The sequence below is a fragment of the Tachysurus fulvidraco genome, chromosome 11, assembly GCF_022655615.1.
Source record: "Tachysurus fulvidraco isolate hzauxx_2018 chromosome 11, HZAU_PFXX_2.0, whole genome shotgun sequence".
Taxonomy (NCBI): domain Eukaryota; kingdom Metazoa; phylum Chordata; class Actinopteri; order Siluriformes; family Bagridae; genus Tachysurus; species Tachysurus fulvidraco.
In genome coordinates, this window is record NC_062528.1 from 9,435,400 (window position 1) to 9,453,227 (window position 17,828).

At 40.2% G+C, this 17,828-nt stretch overlaps 2 protein-coding genes across 10 annotated transcripts in view; one reads left to right on the plus strand and one right to left on the minus strand.

The window, feature by feature from the left end:
* Positions 1–5,383, plus strand: part of tpst1 (tyrosylprotein sulfotransferase 1) — a 47,654-nt gene extending 42,271 nt beyond the window's left edge. For 3 of the 5 annotated variants that reach the window (XM_027175217.2, XM_047820601.1, XM_047820602.1), the window contains exons 4-6: positions 3,698–3,748; positions 4,430–4,501; positions 4,711–5,383. In XM_027175217.2, the coding sequence (XP_027031018.1) occupies positions 3,698–3,748; positions 4,430–4,465 (87 nt within the window). In that variant the 3' untranslated portion in view covers positions 4,466–4,501; positions 4,711–5,383. Of the gene's footprint in view, positions 1–3,697; positions 3,749–4,429; positions 4,503–4,710 lie in introns of those variants that run through there. The other 2 variants (XM_027175218.2, XM_047820603.1) reach the window with 2 other exon arrangements.
* Positions 5,384–9,057: 3,674 nt separating this feature from the next.
* The window catches only part of sgsm2 (small G protein signaling modulator 2), a 50,713-nt gene continuing 41,942 nt past the window's right edge, over positions 9,058–17,828 (minus strand). The window contains exons 13-24 of one of the 5 annotated variants that reach the window (XM_027175279.2): positions 17,633–17,789; positions 17,466–17,530; positions 17,229–17,380; positions 17,003–17,131; positions 16,710–16,892; positions 15,869–16,243; positions 15,227–15,351; positions 15,017–15,099; positions 13,857–13,966; positions 13,662–13,758; positions 13,406–13,573; positions 9,058–11,411 (exon numbers count right to left, since the gene is read on the minus strand). In XM_027175279.2, the coding sequence (XP_027031080.1) occupies positions 11,323–11,411; positions 13,406–13,573; positions 13,662–13,758; positions 13,857–13,966; positions 15,017–15,099; positions 15,227–15,351; positions 15,869–16,243; positions 16,710–16,892; positions 17,003–17,131; positions 17,229–17,380; positions 17,466–17,530; positions 17,633–17,789 (1,733 nt within the window). In that variant the 3' untranslated portion in view covers positions 9,058–11,322. The remainder of the gene's footprint in view (positions 11,412–13,405; positions 13,574–13,661; positions 13,759–13,856; positions 13,967–15,016; positions 15,100–15,226; positions 15,352–15,868; positions 16,244–16,709; positions 16,893–17,002; positions 17,132–17,228; positions 17,381–17,465; positions 17,531–17,632; positions 17,790–17,828) is intronic. The other 4 variants (XM_027175278.2, XM_027175281.2, XM_027175280.2 and 1 more) reach the window with 4 other exon arrangements.

The following is a 17,828-nucleotide window of genomic DNA, read 5'->3' on the forward strand; positions in this document are numbered from 1 at the left end:
GCGTGTGTGTGTGTGTGTGTGTGTGTGTGTGTATATATATGTATAATGTGCGTGTGTGTGTGTATGTGCATGTGTGTGTATATATGTATAATGTGTGTGTGTGTGTATATGTATAATGTGTGTGTGTGTGCGCATATATATGTATAATGTGTGTGTGTATATATATATATATTTAGTTAGTTAGTTAGTTAGTTAGTTAGTTAGTTAGTTAGTTAGTTTCAAGATTCAAGACTCATTTGCACAATAATATACAGCTTGCAGTGAAATGAAAACCCGGCCTGCTCCTTCTTGACCGTGCAAAAGTAAAACCAAATTTAAGAACAAGGTTTTTAAAAAAAAAAAAAAAAAATGCATCAATAGTAATAAAATGAAAGAAAAAAATACTATGTAATACAATGTAATGTAAAATATAGTTCTATGTACATGTGGTAGCATGATGTGCAGTGTATCACTTCTATCCTGAACTTCTATCCTATATTTACAAAGCTGCCGTTTGTCAATTTCAATTGTTGTTCAAATAAGAAAACCGAATCGAATAGATTTTTTTAGGCCCAAAATATTCCCATGCAAGTAAAGAGCGTTTCTACTGTACGTATTTAACACAAAAAAAATCATATGTAGGGAAAAAACATCTGACCTTTATTTCAAATGACATCTGTAGCTAATTCTATAAAAAACTAAAGGAAAAAAAACTGCAACATTACTGTGGAGATTGAAAATCCAGCTGAAACAGCATCTGCCGCATTCCTCTGTCTCTCTCTACTGTACCATATGTGCTTCAGGGGTGAGACGACTCACACCCTCGTCTCCAAAAAACCCCTGATTCTTTCTGTACTGTACAAGCTTCTGGTAGATCCATGGGCTGATCAGAACAGGCTTTGTTTTTACACTTTTACACACACACACACACGTTTCTCTGATCCTGTTCCATTTGGAGATGCATTTAAGATGCATTTTAAGCTCTAAATGTAGCTTGTAGATTTCTTCTTTTAACTAAAATCTAGAACAGTCTCTTCATATAACAGTGTCTGTCACTGTCCTGTCCTTTTTACTAATCAGCCTGATCAGCTTCCTGTGACGTCTCGGCTGCCTCGTTTTGGCCTCGTCTGACGGATAACGATGCCACGTGAGCCGTCGATCTTGATCATCATCTCAGGTTTTATGGGGACGTAAGTGATATGTTGGGAAATGGAGACGATGTCACAGGAGAAGATGAGAAAATAGGAGCTAGGATTCTGGACCCCTGCTGAACCTGGCTAAGGATTATCCACAGCCGTCTGGCTCCAGGCCTCGCATTCCTCTCAGACGTTGATGAGTTACATGCAAGCAGGCGTGAGGCTTTGGACTTTTTCCACAGAAAAGATTGCGTCGTTCTTCCTGCATGTACAAATATCATTGTGATCGCTGGAGCTTTGTCTCGCTTCCATTTCCAAAATTAAACATTGGGAGGAGTAGATATACTATTTCTGTCTCTAGGTTTGAAATGACACCCTGGAAAACGAGACGCACAATGGCCATCGGTGCTGGAACCGATACACACAAATTCCACGCCGACTTTCAGCAGGAGGAGGCAGTTTGATGCAGGAAGTTCTCTCTCTTGGTGCTACCACCTCTAGTCCTTCTTCTCATTAATCAGAGTTAAACACTCGAGTCATGTTCGTCTCCTGTAGGTAGTCTACTGTGGCTAACCCGAGCAAGTATAATTTGCTCGGCTCCTCTGTGAAAGAATAGGTTCAAGTCCTCGAGCGTTTTCTGTCCTATTCACTCTCGTCTCACGCCGACTTTAAGTCACGAGCGGCTTAGATTTCTTTTCAGTTCAGGTTTTCTGTTGTCATATGAACAGACTAGTAGTTGCACTAATGAAATGGACTTAAATTAACGGAAACATTTCTAATTATAAAATAAAAAGTTTATGTAATGTTCTCGCACTCCTTAACATATAAAAGAAAAAAAACACCAGCGATTATAACATGACACTGTGTGTAGTGAATGTGCAGTGAAAAACAACACAAAATTGTGCTCTGGATGTTTTTTTTTGTTGTTGTTGTTTTTTTACAATTAATGATGCTAATCTAAGGAAATTGTGCGCTGTATAAAATAAAAAATATCCGGAGGAGGAACTACAGCACAATCCTTCCTCCAGTACATGCAGCTTGATCCAACATCTTGTACGCTAACCAGGAAAGAACAAAGTCTACAAATAAGCCTTATGAAAGTGAAAATTAACAGCGCTTTAGCCAGCATGTTGTTACTGGCACTCTGTGACTGAGTCATCGGCAACGAGGGACTTCGATTCAAGTAAAACAAAAGCGTATTTCAGAAGTGATTTTCTGAATGAAACAAAGCCTTGATCGTCATCGTAACCTTACAGCAAATCTTAGTGCACTTTAATGCGGATCAGTGAGTAAACGTTATAAAGATTAAGCCTACTAGCTGAAATATATGAGCCGGTGCGTTTATAGGCATGATTTAAACCAGGAAAACAGATACAGCTGAATAAAAAAGATTCCTTTATACCATTAAATGATGATTAATAAGCAGGTTAGAAACTCAGTACTCTTATGTTACAGTATCAGGAAACATGGACTCGTACACCATCTAAAATATTATATTAAAGCTCCTTTATGTTTTCTCTATAACTTGAAGTTTTCATGTCGCACCATCGGAACGACGTCTTCATCTTCGTCTTTTAACTGGAACAGCTTTAATGAGAATGTTGTGTTAAGTATCAGATCGGCAGCAGTCCCACTTCCTTTAGTCTTTTCCTTTCAAACTGCCACTCAAGGGAAGAGAAGGCTGAAGGATTTGAATGGATTAAGACTCCATGGGGCTCTAACGGCTGACGGGCCCCAGCGGTGGAAAGTAAAACGAGCGAGAGGCCCTTCGGCTTTCTGAATCGCTGCTTGTTCTACGGTTTACTTTACAAGAGAAAGCTCTGTTTGGGAAAGTTTGTAGTTTTAGCATGGGAGAGTTTTTCTATTTTGCCCCTTCGCACCGTTACATCCTGTTCTCTCTACCTTTTGTTTCCTTTTGGGGGTTTTTTTTTCCTTTTAATATAGTATTCCATTCGTATTTAACGTTCCTTCGGACCCTCTTTGTTTTTTTTTTTACCCAATAAGTTCCTGACCCGAGTCACACAGAAAAGCATGAACTGTCTTTTCTGTCTTTTCTGCAGCCTCTGGCTTTTCTTAAACACTCAGTAATGAGACTACTTCTGATATCAACAGTGCACAGAATTCACAAGAGCCCCTTCTACCCCTCCTCCTCCTCCTCCTCCTCCTTGCCTCCCTTTTATTCCATGGCTTGGCAGACACAGTGAGACATGAGTGTCGAGTTCAGCTGAGTCCAGCACCTTGGCCGATAGAGAATGTCTTAATAGTCTTTAGTTAAACAGGGCTTATTTGACAAAATCCACAATTTGGCCATTTGTACTGAGATCTTAACAAAATGTGGCCTTTTAATTGCTTTGTTGTGCAACGTTTGCGTTCGGTCTCGACTACTATTGTATGAATAAAGCGTTAAATAAATCTACGAGCTGATAGATTACAGATGTTAAAAGACAGAAAACTCGGTCACGGCGAATGGACGATGGTTTCAGTGGCGCTGTGTTGTTTGCTCTAGATGTAGGAACAAAGCTCTGTTGTAGTGACTGCTGCATGTCAGCCTCTAAAACAGTTCTTCGTTGTTTTTTTTCTAGGTATTTAAAGGTGAATTTCAGCTACCTGACTTTCTTAAAGAACAATCACAGGTATGGTGGGGGTTTTTTGGGGGGTCTTTTTTTTTTAACCACCTTTAAAAAAAAATTTTCTTCCTTTTCTTATTTTTCTTAAGATCCAGTAGTTGTTGCAGCAGTATCAAGTTTCATTTCCTTCTCCTTTATCTCTTGGGCTTCTTTAAGTGTTAGTAGTCGTTGTGCTAATTAATAATAAACGTCCGTGTGACATCCTACAGCTTGTGATCTCCTAACTTTCCTTATTGTCTTGTTTGGAAATGCGTTTTTTGATGTTTAGTGCTCAGATTCCTGATTGCTGATAGAGAGGAAGTGGAAACTGTTGATACTGAAGTGTGATGGATAAATACTGCCCCCTTTCGACCTGTCAAAGTGACACAGTCTGAAGATCCAAGATTTGCCCATGTGCAGTTCTGTCTTTTCATGTCAGTAGTGCGATTAGATTAAGACGGAATGATCTGACCGTCCATGAGCCATGCTTGTCACTGCATGTTGCTAACACTTTGAAAGGAGGGATGCTTTTATTAAGGTGTGTCGCTGACGCTAATCGTCAAAGCTTCCTCGTCTGCATGTGGCTCCGTTATTCCTACTCAACTTGGTGTGTATTTTTATAAAGCAGGTTCCTCGTTGTGTCAGGTCTGTAGTAAACCGATATGTCAGACTTCGTAAGCAGTAAACTATTTCTCAACTCTTTTACAGCTACAAAAGTCTTCAGAGAAGCCAAACTCGAGTTAGGAGAAGGGAAGAGAAGGAGCTACGACAACCAGACAAGTGAGTGGCGCATTTCGTTATCAAAGCCAAGTTAAGGCTCTGTGTTGTTGATAAGAAGCTGTCAGTTTTGGGGCCCTTGATCAAGGCCCTTAATGCTCCCTGCTTCAGGGGAACTCTATTATATCTGACTCTGTGCTCTGACCCCAGCTTCCTAAAAATCTGAAATATGTAAAGAATATTTATTGTTTTTTTCCCTTATCTCCTTACAGGACAAAACAGGAACAGATGCAGCAGGACCATGATGTGCTCACATAAACCCCACTGGGACCTCTGTGCTCTTTCACTCACTCAGACTGTTTCACCTGCAAATATACACACACACGTGCACACACACACACACACACGCACACACCCCTCACCTCCAACACAACTTCTCTGGCTCATGGGCCTGGACCACTATAAGGAGAACTTTAGGCCTTTAATGTTGTACTGTAACAATTGTGGCCTACAAATGTCATTGCTATGTCGAATCTCTTTCCATTCTTCTTTTTTTTGGGGGGGGATTTTATTTTTTTGGTCACATGATAATCATCTGACTTTTTTTCCTGGCTACATAAATCTGTGATTCTGTTATAAGAAAATACAGTGGCTAGCAAAGGAAGTATTTATGGAAGAAACTTAGCTTTTGAAGATGCAATATCTATTTTGATGTTCGGTTTTATTTCCATGCCTTTGTATTGTGCAATTCCTCTGAGATCCGTGTACGAGATGACAGTTTGGAGGTGGTTGGCGGTGGGAAATACAGAATTGCATTTTGTACCATCATTCACGAGTATGAACTTTTGTACACAGAGAAATGTAATAAATGAATTGTCAGTGTTGAAGGCTGAAGAGAATGTACTTGCGATTTTTCCGTTCATAAAACATGAAATTTAAGAAACACTACGCTTTGTCCTGAAGTGGAATACAACATTGTCTGACCCCTTTTTTATTTTTTTGTATGTTGCTAATTACTTACGAACAATAACTATGACTTAAAAAATGGAATACTATGATTAGCTATGGTTTAATAACTAATGCTACACTACAGTACACTGTGATGATCTGTCAGAGGTAGACCTGGACACCACCTACTGTGTGTGTGTGTGTGTGTGTGTGTGTGTGTGTGTGTGTGTATGTGTGTGTATGTGTGTGCGTGCGGCACTCCTTGCACTGCACCCCGCACCCTCCGATCTACCAGCACTGCTCGACTGGTTCCACCATCTCTCAGGGTAAGAGGCAAGTATACTACACGACTCTTCTCTGTTCTGGCACCAAGGTGGTGGAATGAACTTCCCCTAGAGGTCCGGACATCTGAGTCACTGGCTATTCGGGAAACACTTCAACTAGCACTTCTTTCCTTATCTTTTGCATTTAATATATATTAAAAAAACACACGACCTTTGACAGTTTTTCATTGTAACTTTGAACAAATGTTTTAAACTGATGGTATCTTAAGTATGTAACCTAGTGAGCCAGCATTAATGTATTCAATGTTAGATTTAAGCACTTATGTACGTCGCTCTGGATAAGGGCGTCTGCCAAATGCTGTAAGTGTGTGTGTGTTCCTTTACATTAACATTGTGAGCCTGTGTTTCTCCTGTCTCCTGTCCTCCATAGCTGGAAATACGTCTTCTTCTTTTCTGCCTTCATGAGAGTGTTTTCTTCTGTATTGCATGCATTATTTGTATATTATCATCATTTGTTAGATGGGATTTCCCTCATCGTTGCTGCCCTGTTTTTAGCAAGTCAGTCGCTGTCCTTGTGCAGGATCGAGTGCGTGTCAGTGACGTTGCCACAGCGCCGAATCGTTTCTATTGATCCTACCTACTGTGAGCTTTCTATACCACATTTAATGGAGGAACTGACTTTAGAGTATTCTAGCTTGCTTGATGTTTACTAGCACCGTTAGTGTTTTTCCCTCAACATATAATACATTATCTGTCACAAAGCTTGCTAATTTAACTGGATTCAGACTAATTCATCGCTACTTGTTATGCTGCACATTCCCTCAACACTACACTTGTGTGATGTCGCCTCCATAGTAGCCACAAACGTCCCTGCTGCAAGACTTGTACTGATGTAGCGTCTGAATGTGCGTGGCCATCTCAATGATGCTGTGTCTGATTTGTCCAGTTGAATCTGGCCCAAGCACTTTGCTACTCACAAAATCCCAAGACCCAGAAATCACTGAATTGTCAACAAAAAGCCTAGAAAACAAACTGAATTGCACTGGACAACTCAACAACTCGTATAAACTCAACAAACAGATCAATGATCAATGAGCTTGGACCATATAAGAGGCTTAGAAGAAAAAAGGTAGCATCCTTCTTAAAGCTTATTGTGCATACTATATGAGGCTATATCTACAGCCATGTTTTGTCATTTCTTCAATGATCTATAATTTGAGACACCACTTGCAATAAATAGCAAGCGCTTTATCAGCTACAGAGCGGTACAGTATATTCAGCCACAGTTAGACTCTTTGCTAGTTATGACAGCAACCCTGAAAATAGTTCTGTTTAGATGGTACTTCAAGCCACATTTAATGCCCTCGTTCACATGGCACTTGTTACGACAGAGCGTACGAGGACTTTTTAACAGTTTTCATGGAGAATTCACACAGGCCTCAGCTCATCCACACCTAACTAAGCCTTGTGGCATGTTTTCTGACTACTATGATGAATCAGGAGCAGGTTGGTTTTGGCCATACGCCTGCTGTTGATGCTTGCTTTGCATTAATTCCAGACAAATGCTCTATTCCTAGACCGTGAAGTGTTGCCTTAAGATTCACCCTTTTCACATGCTATGCTATGACATATAGTTTAATCCATGTAGTTACAGGAATACAGGGGGACCTGGTGGAGTATTCGTTGTTGTATCCACTAGGTGCTCAGCGGGGCTATTTGGACCTGTCAGCAGACATCTAATACACCAGACCAACTGTTTCTTTGTTAAGGAGGTAGGACACAGATATGTGGGCTCACTTGTCTAAGCAGAAGATACTGTGTGGTGAACAGCATCAGCTTGGCTTACAGACAGCATGGATGTCAAGCTCCTACTGTGACGTACCAGTGCATGAGCAGCATCATCTCCTTGCATCTTATTTATTATTGTGTCTGTGCTGCTGCTATATGAACGTCACTAGGCGCTTTCTCCAGATTGTCCAGGTTGCCAATGGTGTGTGAGTATTGAAGACGTCTCTTTTTTTGAATGTAACTGTAGTTTTATGTTTTGAGTCTAAATAAGAAAAAACGTGGACCGTCGATTTTCGCTGACAAATCTTTTTCAATTTCTCAACATGATATCAATCCACTGCAGCAGCAAGGTGTGTGTGTGATTACCACAGATATGATCTTATCTGTTAAACACATATAGAACACAATCGTGAACTCTTCAGTCAAAGATATTTATGAATTAGGCTCTAAACCTGTATGTAATGTGCTTTTAATGATCCACTAATGTTCCTTATTTACCATCTGGGAGTGTGAAGTCCTAAAGCATAGTACACTGTGTTTTATTGTCTTGCATGAGGATTTGAAATTAAGAATGACCAAATTTCATAAGGACTGCTTTGGTAATACGTTCTCCCACGTCTAAGCATTTTTATCAAGTTATAAAAGTTCTAGTTTTGAATTCATCTTAGCTGCATATTTGAAATATTTATTAATGTGTATCTGCTGAGCTTAGTCTTCTTTTGATATTTTTTATTACTGTGTCTGTGCAGCTGCTGACTTAATGGCTAGCACGTTCGCCTCACACCTCCAAGGTTGGGGGTTCGATTCTCCCCGTGCCTCTGGGGTTTCCTCCGGGTACTCCGGTTTCCTCCCCCGGTCCAAAGACATGCATGGTATTTTGATTGGCATCTCTGGAAAATTGTCCGTAGTGTGTGATTGCGTGAGTGAATGAGAGTGTGTGTGTGCCCTGCGATGGGTTGGCACTCCGTCCAGGGTGTATCCTGCCTTGATGCCCGATGACGCCTGAGATAGGCACAGGCTCCCCGTGACCCGAGAATAGTTCAGATAAGCGGTAGAAAATGAATGAATGTGCTGCTGCTATATGAACATCACTATGCACTTTCTCCAGATTGTCCCGGTTGCCAATGGTGTGTGAGTATTGATGACGTCTCCTTTTTTGTATGTAACTGTAGTTTTATGTTTTGAGTCTAAATAACAAAAACTGTGAACAGTCGATTTTCACTGACAAATCTTCAGTGTGTGTCTCCATCAATTTCTCAACACGAGCAGTAAATATCAGCCGAATTTTTCTATTTTCTTTTTTCTGTACAGGAAAATGTGCACATTTTCTACTGTCTGTGGCAAACACACACACACACACACACACACACACACACACACACACACACACACACACACACACACACACAAAAAAAGCCTGAACGGTGCTGTGACTGAGAACTAGCCCCAAAAAATCCAGTACCTTGAGAGAATTTTAGTCTGTAGTTCAAAGATATCTTGGTGGCTAAATTATTGTGTGCAAAAGTTTACTTGTGCATCTGTGATAAAATGTCACATAGTTATCAGCTTTCTCATCCAAAGATAATGGCACTAAAAATAACCATTAATGGACAGTTATTAGTACATAACACCATGCGGTCAGCTGATTCCACTTATGCTGGTGGAAGTAGTTTTTACTCAAATGATCATGTACATAAATGGATCTAATTAGTTCTAATAGATCTAATGGATTTATTTATTTTTGCTATTTGTTTGACTGGAGCACCCACTAGTGGTGACTTTTGGAAACAGCATTTTGTGAGGTATTGTGATATCCCTCAGAAACAAGTTTCCTCATGTAGCTGCTATTAATCTTCATATACAAATAGATTTTGACAAATGAAACTTGATTGTGGTAAAATATGTTAGGAACAACTTTTTTTTTTCTTTAGTAATACATTCAAGGTAAAATTATACATCCATTAAAATACATACTTCAGCATTCAGAGTTTGGCATCCAAAAACAAAATATAGAATTTTCAAATCCATAGAATCCAGGGCACAACATGAATAAGGACCATAACAGTCAACATGTAACAAAGGCTTCGCACATTCAAACTGTACAGTTCTCCAGTTATACAGTGTTCACTGAAGCACATTTCTACAACCAAAAGTTAAAAAAAAATAGAGTTTAAAATGCAGTTGCCTTTATGGGCCTCAGAGAAACTCCAGAGCTTTTACTTTCCTCTTATTTACACTACAGTAGTTGGACATGGGGGGAGGGGGGAGGGGATAATAAATTAAGTGTTTCACAGTAAAAATTAAGATGATGTTTATTTTCTTTCAACAGTCTTTGAGTTATGTGTGAAGGTTCCACAACTGTAGGACACTAAGGATGATGTTCTGGAGGCTTTGGTACACAAGCTCCTTTTGGAAGTAACCTTTCATAGGATGTATCATGTCCATCACACACACTCACAAAATGAAGACAAGTGATCTGCAGTGTCTGAGGCACAGAAAATATACAGGGCTGCTAAGGAACCGCTACCTGATAATGGACAAAGAAGCTTTCAGGCAGTACAAAGAATCTGAAGGGACTTGAGAAGGGTGTTTGGAGGAATTAGGCAGCAGTACAGTAGCTCAGGATAGGGGAAGACATTAATGGTCAATGTTTAGGTTTCTAGCACCAAGAGTGCTGTGTGTACTGAGAAGGTGCTTTGGCTAAAATATAAGGATGATCATCTTCTGCAGGACACTTTTGAGACTTTCTGGTAAATTTAGGAATGTTTATACAGCTGCAAACGAGTGCACAGTTATATACTAGTTTGTGTAAAGAAGCCATGCACCATTCTTGATGTGAAATACATTGAGACACATAACATTGCCCATTGTTTTTTCAATGCAGCCTTGCAGCCGTCATGTGGAAGCAGCTCGCATCTGTGTCTCCACAGCTCATTTCAGATCAGAGAGAATTCTGGGAATTACACATCCATCCCCTTGTCCCTCTTTTGGATTGAGGAAGGGAGAGATATGCAAAAGTGCAAAAGTAGCCACCTTATTTTGAACCATCAGAAAAGATCCAGAAGATCTAAGAGAGAAAACAAGGCCAGCAAAGTCAAAGACAAATACAAGGTAGACAAATACTATGACAAGGTCATATAATTGGCACAGTCCTTTTGGTCACAAATCGATGCTTTGATGACTTCTTCGTGGCTTAATTCTTTAGTGGATTTGACGTTAGGCAGCTTCCGCTTTTTCTTCAGTACTGTAATGTCAGGCTCTGTTGACTCAGAAAAAATGTGCTCAACTGTACTGTTCAGTGCCATAGCTAATAAAGGCAGACGAAGAGAAGAAGGGATTCTCCTGAGAGTCACAGAGAAGTGCGGGATACTTTCTGTACATTTGGCCGAGAGGAAAAAACAGTCATTTGTAAAAACAGAACTACACTGTGGCAATCTTGAGGCTGAAGAATTTTTTTTTCCAGAAAGTGGACGCTGAAAGGACCCAGTGGATGCAGCGTATACTGGAGGAGCGTACGAACAAAAAAAAAAAAAGAAAGAAAGAACGAAAGAAAGAAAGAAAACCAAAAAATAGAAAGATCAGAAAGAAAAATCAGTCACAGTGTGCTCAAATCCCACATGCATGCAGACAACTCCAACAGCCAACACAATGGCGTTCCATTACAGGCAAAGGATACAGAAAAAGGACGATTCAGGCCATTTATTCTAACTGCAGGTCCCGAGCAGTGTCATCGCTTTACCCCGGGGGAGTCACTGAGACCCAGCGTGCTTCACTTCCCCCTCTAGCTCTCAGTACAGGGACTGCTGACTGGACCACAGGTGGAAGGAGTAATGCAAAACTGAGTGATGAAGCTGGATGTGAGCTTCACTTGTTCTCTATGAGTGTTTGCACCTTGTGTACCAGCTCGCGGGCTATCCTCAGAATGTGCTGGACATCATGCCTCTCAGCCATTTCTATTAAACACAACAAAAAGCATACAGGTTTTTATTTACATTTAGGAATACATGGATACTGGTTCATTAGGTCATGAACTACGAATGCCATCAGTCTAAAAACTTTGTTGGGAAGAAATGCAGCAAGAAAAGCAACACAAGACAGGGTTTTTTTTTAGTTTTTGTGTCTTTAGTTTTAAGTTAAATTAAGAAGTTTACAATGTCATTAGATATCATTTGAAGACCCAGACATCACCACCGCCAGGGTGCCAAAACAATGAGTCTTAATGCATGCCTTCATTGTACATTGAGAGATGTTGGGACCAGTCGAGCAGCACCTGAGTATCGGATGGTGGTGGATACGAGGTGCAGAGGAGGGTGTGTGAAGTGTTTGAGGTAAGTTGGTGCTGGTTTTGGCTTCATAGGCAAGCATCAGTGTTTTAAATCTAATGTGGGCAGCTACAGGAAACCAGTAGGGGGAGTGTAGCAACGGTGTGGTGTAATATAGTCATTTTCGGTCTTATTGATCAAAATTGTGAACTGTGAGCGTAGGCTGATTACGAAATGATCGAACGCTGTTTCCACCAACAGTTTCCTAATTCATCACTTTATGAGCCAGTCTTAGGTGTGGTTAAGGCTCTGGGTTGTTGATTGCAGGATCGCAGTTCAAGCCCCAGCACTGCCAACATTGGGCCCTTGAACAGGGCCCTTAATCCTTCTGCTCCAGGGGTGCTGTATCATAGCTGGTCCTGCGCTCTGACCTCAACCTCCAAAGTTGGTATATGCGAAGAAATAATTTCATTGTGCTGTAATGTTTATGTGAGGATATGAGTGAGAGCATTCACTCCACAATTGTTTCAGCTTTTTTTTTATTCTTGATTTGATTGTTTTCATGGATGACTTTAGTTTGACGAATGTGTTCCTTTTATTGACTCCCACCCACATAAATGCTGGGAATGTTTTTTGTAACTTAAATATATTCATCTACATTTAATGTGTACATTAAATAAGAAAGTAAATAAGTTACTGTTGGACAGGAGCGTGTTTACATATAGCTGATACTGATTCATCATTTGCACTTACTGTAAATCACCACTTGATGTTGTTTTATGTGTCAGATGAACATCATTTCTGGCACTTAAAAATGTGTCTGTATCTACGTAACTCTGATGAATGAGTCTATATGTCAGTACAATCTACTACTTGTCCACAGTTATATACTCGCAGGAAATAAACGGAGGCATTTAAAAATCGGGCCAAGAAGAAAAGCATTTAAAGCTTTACATTACATTTTCCCGTCAGGTTTTACTTTCATCTAACATCACTGCAAGTGACAATATCTTGAATCTAGAAAAAACTATTTAGAATTTATTCTTTTAACAATATTACAATAAAACAAACTGTTTTAAGGTTTATATTTTCTTATTCTATTGCCAGATCATTTCTTCTCTTTCCATAAATAGAATAATAACATTTAAAGCTTAAAAACAGTAAAGAAATGTCTTAAAATAAGTTTAATAATAACTTGGTCTCTTGTCAACTTTTATTATGAAATGCTAGAAGATTTTGACTATATTCATATTTCAACTTGCTAATCATTTGTCTTATTTTTGCAGGCAACCTCTTTATGATGGATTAGAGATATACACTGTAACTTCTGACTGATAAATGAGTTTTTGATACGTATTAAAAGAGACAGGTTTTGTCAGCCGTGTTACAAGAATATAATAATGGTGGTAGTTCTTTGTTGCAAACAGTACACATGACTACAGTGATGAAGCTGTGCTGTTGTCTGGGGTGTTATAGTCATTGTGGTGCGCACTACATACGGTCTGTTTATCCAGGTTTGAAAAGAAAATCTAATTTAGAATTACATTATAAAAAAAATGGCCCAGTGTAATAATGTCCTAATGTTTAAATCCTCATTTGGTCTTTTGCACATGGCAGTGTCACATCATTGTCATAACACATCGGTGCTTTAATTAAGTATAAGCATTCAAAACAAATTCCCTCACCATTGAAGAACTTGATAATGTCTGTAAAGTCCATGTTGTTGTCGCGAATGATTTCCCGGTACACCTCCACCAGAGCCAGCGCAATGAACAGTACAAAATGCTGCGAGGAGATCCGAGGTGCCACCCAGATCACCTCCCACACAGCAAATACATCCTCATAGAGCAGCTCTAACACATACATAACAAGCAGCCATGAGCAGAGGCTTTCACTATCTCAAAATAACAATAAAAATTTGCGTTAGAAATCTCATCATACCTCTCTTGAAATCTAAAAGGAACCAGCGGTAGCAAAAGTAGAAATGAGTGTAATCTCCATTCTGGTGCATGAGCTCAAACAACTCGGAGTCAAGGATCTGTAAAAGCAGCAAAGGTGACAGCTCATTAATAATCATGTCAGTCACTGTACGAGTCTCTATCCAGATGGCCTCTGTGAGGGGGAAGGAAACATCACCTGTATCAAGGACCTCATATTGGCAAAATGAGTGTCCATGGCTCCTCCATTGGGGAAATTCTGACTCATCCTCTTCATTAACTGTGTGAAACAGCTGTAGGCAAGGCACTCTGAGAGAGAGAGAGAGAGAGAGAGAGAATGATAGAGAGAGAATGAGAGGGGGGAGAATGAGAGGGGGGGGGAGAGAGAGAGAGAGAGAGAGAGAGAGAGAGAGAGAGAGAGAATTAGAGAGAGAGAGAAAGAGAGGGGGGAGAATGAGGGGGGGAGAGAGAGGGGAGGGAGGGAGAGAGAGAGAGAGAATGAGAGAGGGGGAGGGGGGAGGGGGAGAGAGAGAGAGAGAGAGAGAGAGAGAGAGAGAGAGAGAGAGAGAGAAAGAATGAGATAGAGCACAACTCATGGACACAGCTGTTAAAGAGATAAATTTAGCCTCCCTTATAATAATAGGATTCTTTATGCTATAATAATGCATTTAACCCTGGGGCACTAACATGGATTTGAATTGGATTTGCACAGATAAGAACAGGCTTAATTCAAAGCTTTTTAATGTACTTAACAATAGGACAATTATTTTTAAACCTTTACAAATAGAGTAAATAGAAGAGGTCTTTAATATGCAGTTACTCTCCAGGAAAAACGCAGTAAAGAAATCAAGAGGTATGTACAAGCTTTTCCATTCTGTTAAAGAAAAGTCAGCAACGTCTTAACCCTGTTATTTATAGTCATATTTATGATACAAAAGGGTTCAAAGGTACATTATTCTCTCAAATGTATTCTCTCATTGCTGTTCCTGAGTAAATATAAAGATGAATTGAATTTTCTGAATAATTAATTTGGTACTGTAAAGCGTTAAAAGCCTTGACAGGGTGGAGTTTATGCCTCTGTCTTCTTTTAAATGAATGCTGGAACAACACTGTTGTTGGGACTAACCCCATGAGATGCCTTGATGAATGTTGAGAGTAAATTCTGTCAAAACACCATTTGGATGGCAATCATTTTTGTTGGGGTTCAGTGGAAAAGAGGACATGGAAGCTCTTAAAATAAGTTTTTTAAGTGATAAACATATTTTTTTAGCAGGCAGACTGGAAACTCAAGACCAGTGGAAATATTTCTGAATTGAAGTCAAGGGTTGAGAGGACTTTAGATTTAAAGAATTAACTCACCATCATCCAAAATGACCATCAGAGGGGCCAGGAGGTCACACATGCCCTGCACATAGCCCACCTCTAGATGCTCCCACACGTAACTGAGAGGAAAAGGCAGGAGAACACAACTGATCAGACTGAGTAGAGTTCAGAGCAGACAAACACTTCAGAGAGGCTGTGGATTGAGAACAGTAGTAAGGGAGGAGCACAGATTCGAGTCTGGCTCACCTGCACATGATGTTTCGCAGTTTCTCCAGGTTGCTCGAGGTGAAGTAGTAGTAATTGCGATCACAGCGTGCAACATCCTTATCTATCCTGTGCAGGTTCAGAGCCACTGTGTCCAACACCTCAATCTGTAAGAAATGATAAACTCAAACTTTACCAGACTTTCCAAAATAATAATAATAATAATAATAATAATAATAATAATAATAAAGCAGGTCAGAAGTCAAACTTCAATTCAATTTCAATTCAAGTTTATTTGTATAGCGCTTTTTACAATTGGCTTCGTCTCAAAGCAGCTTTACAGAACATAAACATAGAACAGAAGTTAAACATAAGGAGAAAAAAGAATATAGTAAAAAATTAAGATATAGTAAGATAGTAAGAAACTCAATACATTCATTAAATATTACACAACACAATACTCAATATAACAAATAAAATATTTTTATATAACACATTTTTTGTGTATGTATATAAGCTAAAAATAATTAATCGTTTTTTTTATTCTTTTTAATAACAACTAAAAAATTATTACAATCCAAAAACCAAACAAAATACTAATATATCTAAAAGTGTCTTGATTAAATTACTGACTGTGTCATTTACTAATTATAGATTGGGCGGAATAAGGTGTGCTGAATTTACCGTATATGAGGAGAATGATGGTGGAACATCACTGTTAGTAACTAGTTTATCCAGCTGACTGCACAGCCTGTCCTCACTCAGTGAATCTCGCCCGCTCGGCTCTACCAGTCCACCCCTAGGCGTTGCCACTTCTCCTGGCTCCTCCTCCATACTCTGTCCATCATCGATGCTTGATAAAATCTGGGAGTGTGCTGACGCTACCGAGTAGTTCCTTGAAGAAGGGAGGCCTGAGTCTGGAGAGTCAAACTCCACTAGTAACCTCTCATCAGGAGCCAGAGCGACCGGATTAACCACAGTGGTCATGGTGGGGGTGTTTTCACTCTCACATGGAGTGTCCTGACCAGCCCCGTCAGGTTCATCCACTGACATGAACACCTGATAGAATGAGGGAGAAGGGAAAAAATATTCAGCAGAAATTATTATATAGACACACTGAGGAACTATTAGGAACGCCTGTATACTTACACATTCGTGCAATTATCTAATCAGCCAATCATATGGTGGCAGTGCAATGCATACAGTCATGTAGATACTGTCCAGGGGCTTTGAGTAATGTTCACAGTGATTTTAATTTGATCTCAGTGATAGAGAATGTGGCATGAATGGTGATGGCAGATGGACTGGTTTGATTATTTCTATTACTGCTGATCAAGCGTCTCAAGAGACGACCACATCGTCAACAGAAAGCTGAGGCTAGAGTGAGCACTGGCTCACCAAACACTGGACAGATTAAGACTGTAAAAACATCTGATCAATCTCAATGATCAATCTCAATTTCCACAACACAGTCTGACAGATCCTTAGCTGAAGCTCTGCTTTATAGTAGAAGGGAGACTCTTACCTCATTGCTGAGAGTCGAGTCTCTGTGGATGAGTTTCATGACGTGGCTGTCAATGCTGCTGCCCGATGAGAGTTTGGCAAATATGGCTGACTGCATCTCCTTCTCCCGTTGCTTTACAATCACTTCGCAGGCTTTCCACTCTCTCATCACCTGTTTGTAGCGTGCTGCGATCTTCTCGTCAATCTGCAGACAGCAACACAGTCAGACCTGCTCCTAAAACAGCTTGAAGAACCAGTTCACTAGTTTCTCATCAACTTTTGTTTTTTACCCAGAAACTGAGGGATTTGTTTTACCTGCGTCATGTCCTTTTTCCCCATGCCGAACTTATAATGGCCCAACAAAAACGGCCACACCTCTTTCCTGATCTCATGCTGCACACCACCATAATAAACCAACCGGAGCAACTCCAGCTCCTTATAGTTCTGAGAAAAAAAAAGTAAAATCATGGTAATAGGAGGAAAAAAGACAACTTAAGACTTCAGTTAAAAACCATGCAGCTCACCAATGGGTCTTACTCACACCAACCTTACAGTCTTTTTGGTATTTGCTCCAGACATCTTTGCTGAGGCCTCCAGATGCTTCACAAGGTTTGTCTGGTGGGACAATGTTGTGGTTGACCAGTGCTGATAGATGTGTTCTCACCGTGGACAGATGTCGACAGTAGGCAAGCCCTAAAGTAATCATGTGCTTTTTTTTAGCATGGATGAATGGCTAAATTGCAACATCATGCTTTTATTTATAATGCTGAGAACTTACAGCCATAGAAGGCTCTGGAGACAATCTGCCGCTTCATGTTATGACAAAGCATCTTGAGGGGGATTCTGGATGCAGAACGGAAAGAGCAGAGGAGATCAGCATCCGGAGGATGTGGAAGGTTAGCGACAAAAAGGCAGTGTATTAAAAATAAACTGATGCATTCTCACCGTTCATGAATACAGGTGCACGCTCCAGGAAGCTCTATGGACAAGCTCCTGCCCCCAACAGAGCAGGACAAGCATGACGACGCATGACTGGCATTCTCAGCTTGCTGCCATGACGATGGGCTGCCTCCGAAGCCCTGCATATCCATGTCCCCATGGTCTAACAAAAGATAGGGAGGGGAGGGAGAGAGAGAGAAAA